At 36.7% G+C, this 8,726-nt stretch overlaps 1 protein-coding gene across 1 annotated transcript; it reads right to left on the bottom strand.

Annotated features, from left to right (window-relative positions):
* Window positions 1-3,182: 3,182 nt before the first annotated feature.
* On the bottom strand, window positions 3,183-5,015 carry LOC107464942 (pectinesterase-like). Its single transcript, XM_016083910.3, has 2 exons — window positions 4,034-5,015; window positions 3,183-3,897 (listed from the first exon to the last, which is right to left on the bottom strand). The coding sequence occupies exons 1-2, from the start codon at window positions 5,013-5,015 to the stop codon at window positions 3,197-3,199; spliced, it is 1,683 nt and encodes a 560-aa protein (XP_015939396.1). The 3' UTR covers window positions 3,183-3,196.
* Window positions 5,016-8,726: the final 3,711 nt, after the last annotated feature.

Below are 8,726 nucleotides of genomic sequence, written 5' to 3'. Positions count from 1 at the left end.
TTAGATTAAGTAGTTATCTCTTGGATTCTTTAACCGGAATCTTCATGGTATATGCTAGAACTGATGGCGGCATTCAAGAGAATCCGGAATGTCTAAACCTTGTCTGTGGTATTCTGAGTAGGATTCGATGATTGAATGACTGTGACGTGCTTCAATCTCCTGAAGGCGGGGCGTTAGTGACAGGCGCAAAAGAATCACTGGATTCTATTTCGGCCTGATTGAGAACCGACAGATGAATTCCGCGTGCTGTGAGCATATGCGAACATTTTCACTGAGAGGATGGGAGGTAGCCATTGACAACGGTGAAACCCTACATACAGCTTGCCATGGAAGGAACCGTGCGTGTTTGATGAAGAAGACAGTAGGAAAGCAGAGATTCAGAGGACAGAGCATCTCCAAAACCTCAACCTATTCTCCATTACTGCAAAACAAGTAACCATTTCATGTTCTTTTGCTTTTCACAATCAATCCTGATAATTTCTGATATCCTGACTAAGATTTACAAGATAACCATAGCTTGCTTCAAGCCGACAATCTCCGTGGGATCGACCCTTGCTCACGCAAGGTATTACTTGGACGACCCAGTGCACTTGCTGGTTAGTTGTGCAGAGTTGCAAAAGTGTGATTGCAATTTCGTGCACCACAATGCTGTAAAACTTTTGAGACTATATTATGTGAGGCATGTCCAAGACGAGAATGCCACAACATGTAGTGATCTGAAGTTGATTGTGAATGTGACTCCACTGAACTGAGCAGTGCAGCAGGTGCTTGAACAGGATGAAAATTCAATAGCTTATACATGCCTTTTTCAATAATTCCATTCAAAAGCAATTCTTTAGAGTCCTGGGATTTGGCACAGCAGCCATGAGAATAAAATTCAAAGAGAACATTGTTGTCACAACAAAATTGATACACACTTAGTAGGTTCTTAGTTATATCGGGTACTAGCAATAATTTCTGCATAATGAGATGTTTAGAGCTCAATTCAATTTTAAAATAAGCTTTTCCAACAGAATTAATGCTCAAACATGTTCCATTACCAACAACAACTTGTTCTGCACCTTTATAATTCTCCTTTTTAGCTACATTGTGGGGATCGGGAGTCATGTGATGTGTTGCACCTGAGTCTGGATACCAAACAGAATTAGTGAGAGTTGCTAGATTTGCTATCATAGTGCTGTAATTGGCCCCTGGTTGTTCAAGTTGGTGTGGTTTGTTAATGCTTCTTCCATGCGGCTGTGAGTCTTCTTCATACTTGTACCAACAAGTTTTGGCAGTGTGGCCAATTTTGTTGCATAGCTGACATTAAGGCCTCTCATAGTTTGATCTTTCATAGTGTTGATTCTGTGTTCTTTCATAATTCTGATTTCTCAACCTATCATCATATTGCTGCTGTTTTCTAAAACCAGAGGGATTCCTTCCTCCTCTGTTGAATCTTCCACTGCCTCGGGAGCCTCTTTGAAAATTTCTTGTCTGAGTCCAGTTAGCTTGATACTGAGGGCTTTCTTGCAAGCTTTTTTGATTTGCATAACTGGATTGTGTTACATGTGCATAAGCTACTTGATTTACCTCAGATTTTCTAAATCTTTCTAACATACTTTCATTGGCAAAAAGCACTGCCTCTAATTCTCCGACTGTAATACCTTGCGATCTTGTTAGCAGCGAGGTGAGCAAAGGCGCATACTCTTCGGTTAGGCCATAAAGGAGTGCATTAACATGGTCGCTCTCACTCACTGTCTCGCCTACTGACACTAACGCATCGATTGTGCCTTTTATTGACAGTACATACTCGTTTACGGAGGATCCTATTTGAGTGTTGCTCAATTTGTTCCTTAATTGCATAATTCTAGCCTTAATTTGAGAGGCAAAGTGAGTCTCTAACCTGTTCCAGATCTGATAGGTGAATACACAACCAACCATCCAAGTAGTGTAGGGTTTCGTCATCGCCGCCAGAAGCCAAGATTTAAGCAAGGCATCTTGCCTTTTTTATCTCTGAAATTCTGGATTAATGTTGCCATTTTCAAGAAATTGAAGCGAAATTCCAACTGCAGTGATGTGATTCAATAGCTCATTTCCTTCGATCATTGCTTCTACCTGATCCTTCCACTGCAAGAAGTTGTCGCTGTCGAGCTTCATGTAGATCGGAGTTGCAGCAAAGCCTAGTGAGCTCGCCGTTTGTGCTGAGCTGTAGGCGCTGTGAGTGCTTCCTGAATCTGCCATGGTTTGGGTTTCGTTTTCCATTAGAAGACCAGCTTTGATACCATGAAAGAATCAGAGACTGGTGAGTGAGAGCAAGGAGAATGAGTGAAGGAGAAGAGAGTTCAGAGAAGAGTGATTTGAACAGTGAAGGATTGTATTGCATTGACTGAGACTTATAGCAGTACAAGACTTATATAGCATACACTAGAAGCTTTTGAGGATGCCAGATCAGTAGGCTTAACTAACCTCCTAACAAACTTAACAGCTAGATAAACTTAATTAACTGACTGCCTCTCTTTGTTCACTTTCAACATCTTCTTTCACTCTATCAGAGAGAGAGAGATGAATATTAAATATTAAAATGAATATTTTTTGCTTCATAGTCTTTAGAAAAAATGGTCAACGAGATAAATAATCACAAAAAAATTCTTAAAACTAAAAGAGACAATATCATTTATAAATTATTTTTTTGCTATTTTAGATAAAGTACACTGTTATTTTTATTCAACATTTAAATAACCATAAAATATAAACTAATTCAATACTCATAAAAAATAGTTTAAATTGAATATTTTAAGTAATTTTGTCAAATTAATTCAATCTTTAATAAGTATCTAATTAATTTAATTTTTTATGATTAAAATTGTTCGTGCTCAATTTTTTATGGTAAAAAAATAAGAGGTTATACTTTAGTTAAGTTAATATACTTTTCATAAATAGTTTTATTTTTCTGGTATATTTATATATATATATATATATTGTGAAAATTGTTTGTCCCCATTTAATTTTGATGTATTAGTATTACTGGAAAGAGACACATAAAATCAATAAATTAAATTCATTGATGGTCACCACGTTACATTTTTTTTCTAGGATCGATTGTCTACATATAAACTCAAAATCTTTGCCAATCTAATCCTCCCATAAAAAAAATAGAAGAATTAATGAAAGAATACAAAATCATATATTTAACCTTTCTTGATTCTTCAAAACTAAGTTAAGCCTTGGTGAAACCAGCATCGAATGAAATGCCAGTGGCTGGGACCCAAGTGCTAGCTTGGATCCATGGCTCAGCAAGAAATTGAGAAGCTTCATCCTTACTAATAATGCCTTTTGCAAATGGAGCCCTGGCTCCGGCATTGGCACCAGCTCCAGTGTTTCCATACTCAACAAAGTAACAATTGTCAGTGTTAGCCTCAGTTGGTGGGTTCCATGGGATGTAACCTTGTGGCTGGATCAAATCACCAATGGTATTCTCAATGAACACTGCCCTTGAGAATGCCTTCCATGGCCTTGCCAAGAATGTCCTCACTGTCAACCTGTCTGGGTAGAGGGTGGAATCAGCCATGATCTCACAATTTTGGAGGACAATACCAGTAGGCATGTTCTTCTGGTCAGTTCCATCAGCGACCACAATGTTCTGCTGGTTTGACATGGGCTTCCTCACAATGATCCTAGAGTTTTGGATCAAGGTGGTGCCATAGCCGAAGATGAAGTCGATGGTACCAGAGATTTCGCAGTTGCGGTAGAACTGACGATGGGCGTGGGCATAAAGTGTATCTTGGTAACCACGCATTGCGCAATCAAAGAAGGCTGAGCGATCTCCCTGCACACGGAGTGCCACTGCCTGGTGACCTTCAGCACCAGCGGTATTCTCGAATGCAATTGACTTGGCAATGAAATCATCAGCATTGGTGGCTGCACATACAATTCAACTCGTTAGTGATGTGGAAATTATATGATGTTATATTAGTAAATAACCATGTCATTTTATAATAAAAGTTTTCAATAGAAAAAAGTTTTAGAATACGTGAGAAATGAAACTTGGACTTACAGAATGTGGATGTTCTCATGGTCTTAGTACCCTCATGGAAGTTCTTGCGACCGGTGATGATGGTCTTTGTATTTCCATCGCCATAGATGAACAAGTTCTTGAACTTCTTGTCAACGGTAATGTATTCATCATAAACGCCAGCCTTAACATAGATAATGTATCTACCTGTGTAGTTCTTAGGGTAAGAGTTAATAGCCTCCAAAACGGTCTTAAATTGGCCACTACCGTCCTTGGCAACAACAACATTAGGTCTGACATTATTGACGTCTTGCAAGAGTTTGCGATCTGCGGCAGATAACCAAGTGGGGTATCCCTCATGATCCACCTCAAGGAGCTTTCTAGAAGCAGGTTTGAGGTTCAAGTTCAAACCAAGACCATTAAGGAAGTGGGACAATCCGGAAACAACATCAAGAGCAAGTGCAGTGAGCTGGCCAACGCTATCCAAGCTATCAGCTTGCAACTCGGTTTTGACTTTCTTTTCACCGTCGGTGTCAAAGCCGTCCATGCAGGATTGCTGGTAGGCAATAACGGCACCCAACCAATTCTTGAGTTCAGCGGAACTCTGGTAAACATTTGCAAAATTGTTGTCAGTGATAAGGTTGATAGAGGCCTCGAGTTCGTGGGTTGCTGATTGCAACAAGTCCTTGCAATCATCAAGGGCCATCTTCATGCCAGGATTACTCTCGCCATGCTCCACAGAGAGGCTATCGGTCATGTTGAATGCCTTGATGACGGTATCCAATGTTCTCTTCACCACTTCTGAGACGTAATCCTTTGGGTCAGTGGTATTGACGTTGCCAATGACGTCATAGCAAAGTTTCTTGTCATCTGCGTTTTGGCACAACTTCTCGACTGCCTTGTTGTGGGATTTCAATTGGTCATGGCTGCTGTTGTTGTTGCTAACAACTGCAACGGTGCCAATGACAACACCAACCACAAGGATGATAGAAACGGCAGAAACAACGACTTTGCCGTTTGCCATTTTTTATTCTTAATTTATTTCTATCTTATGGCAATATAAATCAAGATAGAGCCAAATCTAAAGTTGATTGGGAAGGAATCTGAATCCTCCCCAATCTATTATTATTGTTTTTGGATTTTGATGATGAAAACCTTCATAGAGTTGGGGTATTTATACTTCATTTGCTAGGATTTGTGCAACAGAAATAGGATTCAATGACCGAGTCTATGGTTTGCCTAAAAAAGCTTTTGTCCCTTGTGCACTATTTATTTGGATCTTTCCAAACATATGGCTGCTATTAATCGAATAAGAATTGCTCAAGAGCTAAGAAGTACAAAATAAATATATAATATAATACTCTATATAATGCACACACTTACGGTCGTACACACACATACAACAATTTTTTACTTGTTTGATAACTTTTCGCCAGTCAAAAATTTTTTAATTTAACTTTATTTATATAATTTTTTATATTTTAATTTTTTATTTTACACTTTATCACTCAACTTATCACCTTATAATCTTAATTATTAGGATATAATATATCATATATTAATGAGACTATTTATAATTTGATTCTCATATATAGTATTATATTAAACACTAATTATAATGTTAATTGAATTTTCTTTGTGACCACCAATTTATTTATTTTTTATTGTTTCACTGCACCTTCGTAATATTGTAATATTATAGAGATTAGAGTAATCTAAATTTTAATTATCAATAATTTTAATTAATTTTTTGTAATCATTAATTTATTGTTTTAGTTACGTAATATTTGTTTCATATTTTTTAAAATGGAATAATAATTTATTCTGATTTTTTAAAACAAATGTTTTCAAATTTTATTATAATTAAATTTAAAAAAATATCAAATACTTAAATTAATTTATTCAATTAACAAATTTACTCATAACATCCATAAATTTATACACATAAAATTTATAATTTCATACATATGATTTTCATAATTAATAAACTTTTACAATTAATATTACCAAAATTTAAAATATGTGTTTTGTTGTATTTTTCAAATTATTATCTCGTATGTGCACAAATAAATCATAATTTTAATTATTTTAATATTTTTATTTAATATTCATATATGTACTTATTTATTGATTGTAATATAATGAGTTAATAATTACTTTTAAAATTTTATTTCTTAATTTTTGTTTATATTTTATTTTTTATTTTTTATCTTCTAATAGTCTATATGTAAAATATGTAACACCCTTCCATACAGAGTCTTATGCTTAAGTCATAAAACAAAGATGACAAGATATTACGACCTCTAACTATTAAAATTTAGTACGTATAATAGTGTGAATAAAGATTATAACTAGGAGCCTTTGAAGAAAAAGGGATAAATAAAATTGATAAACTAAAAGGCGCAACACTTCGATCGATAACATAACGTAACGGATAAAGGAATGAACTAACACGAGATTATATATATACAAAAGAGTGTCAAAAACACAAATATCAAAACTCTAGATCCGGTTGCGAAGATAACCAGTCCGAACATAGAAGTATATACAAATATATAAAGCAAGAAACCCAAAGGAAACCCCAAAGGGCAAAAATACAGAAAACCTATTTCTCCAAAACCACCTCTAAGAGGAGTCATCACAGTTTGTATTATTTAGTGGAGATAAAAGTATCTAAGCAAAATATAAAACTAAATAGAATCCCGAGAACCAAGGAATCTTCGCTAATCCAGAAGTCTCCAACATGCTTCAGCGAGAAGCCTCACGTTCTACATCTGAAAACCACAAAATTCGTATGGGTGACAACTGGAGGTTCTCAGTATGGTAACAGTGCCCACATATCTAACATGTAATGTCTTGGAAAAGCCGAAGGCAATCCTAGAACTTCCACCAGATAAATTAAAGCTTATAAACAGACAAAACCATAAATGGCAACTGACTAAAGATCTTCAGTCTAACTAATACTACCCTTTCCAATTCCTTTAGACCTCCCAACCATCAGCAGGAGTATAATATGGCAAACACAGTTATATCAGACAAGAGATATACAAATAAAAAATAGATACGTCATTTAGACAATTAGCAAGTAATATGTAGTCAATTAGGCAATCTCAAACAATTCACATAATATACATATGATGTATGCTTGTCCTAATGGCTGATGATATCATATGTTGGTTATATAGCCAACCCGACAAGTCCTGGTAGCTAACCATTGGACTGTCCCTTTGTCGTGCATCCCCAACTCGAGTTATACTCAATATAATTAATAATTCATAATTAATATCCAACACTCTCACTAGTGTATATTCACGGGGGTGAGCTCATCCGAAACTTTCATAGTGTCCGACCACACTTACAACATAAGGTCAGCAGAGTCTCGAGTCTCCATCTAGAGCACGTGGTGGCTAGCCACTGCTTTCTTTCAGGGAAACTCGTGTCTCAAATAGTGGAAGTGCAACATTTACATTTCATTCAATAAACATATATGCAATTATACTCAGCTATAATTCAATAATGGCTCCGCCGTAACTCGGTAATAACTCAAACATCTGACTCATAGTTCAATTCAGAACCAGCCAATTTATTAACAAATATAGCCTTTCAGCTCATGGAACATAAAGAACTTCCACCGTCATCCTCTGTATCTCATATAATCATCCTTAACCATCATTGATCATTAATTTTCCCATTTCTTCATTCACAAGTTACCACATCCCCTAGCTCCCTTTTCATTGCTAGGTATATCATAATGATTTAAGACACAAGGGGTGAGATCGGAGGCTTAGAAGTATGAAATTTGTCTTTGAAACTCAAAATCAGCATTTGGGGTGAAAACAAAGTCACGCGTGCGCGTTGCCCACGCGCACACGTGGAAAGCCACAAATCATAACGACGCATATGTGTCGCCCACGCCCACGCGTGGATTTAAGAAAAGCCAAAGGACGCTTGCGCATCTGCCACGCATACGCGTGGGTGCGTTTTGTGCCCCACGCACAAAATCAGCGCCATCCCCGCACAACTCTCGAGAATTTGGCTGGGCACTTGATCTAACCCATCGACGCGTATGCGTCGGCCAGGCGCACGCGTGGATGGTAAAAATATGAAAAATGACGCGTGTGCGTCAGCCACGCCTACGCGTGGGTTTGTGTTCTCCCAAAAATTTTACTAAGTTAAAAGCTGCAGAATTCATAGTTTCAAACCCCAATCTTCCGATGGGCATAACTTCTCCGTTTTAAATCATTTTTCGTCCATTTTTTGAATGGCATAACATCCCGGATCCAATTTTATTTCTAAATAAGTTTGGCACAAATCGGAGATCTGGAGTCCAAGTTATGCCTCGTCAAAGTATGCCTAAAAATTACATTTTCATACAAAACCACATTTTCATACCAAAACCACAAAGTGCCATTTTCGAAATAAACCAATTTCAACCCCTTTCAAAATCAACCAAAACATACCGAAAATCAAACTCAAGCCTCCTCAACTCATACATTAATATTTTCATCAAAATCACAACCACCATCCCACCATTTTAACCCATCTCAATCAAGTGGCTAAAATTCAAACACATTAACATGTCATACATCCTTCCTCATCCTAATTTCCAACAATACCATTTTCAATCAACCATCATTACACATAATCAATATCATACTCACCCTCTACATGGTTTCACCCACAATTCAACCTCAATCAATCATCAAGCATATATCACAACATGCATTTTTCTCAT

The sequence above is a fragment of the Arachis duranensis genome, chromosome 9, assembly GCF_000817695.3.
Source record: "Arachis duranensis cultivar V14167 chromosome 9, aradu.V14167.gnm2.J7QH, whole genome shotgun sequence".
NCBI lineage: Eukaryota > Viridiplantae > Streptophyta > Magnoliopsida > Fabales > Fabaceae > Arachis > Arachis duranensis.
This window is presented reverse-complemented; position numbering and strand designations above follow the sequence as displayed.

Coding starts and splice junctions, on each gene's coding strand:
- LOC107464942 (XM_016083910.3), bottom strand. CDS start 5,015: ATGGCAAACGGCAAAGTCGTTGTTTCTGCCGTTTCTATCATCCTTGTG. Junction 3,898..4,033: donor CATGAGAACATCCACATTCT/GTAAGTCCAAGT, acceptor TTGTATGTGCAG/CCACCAATGCTGATGATTTC.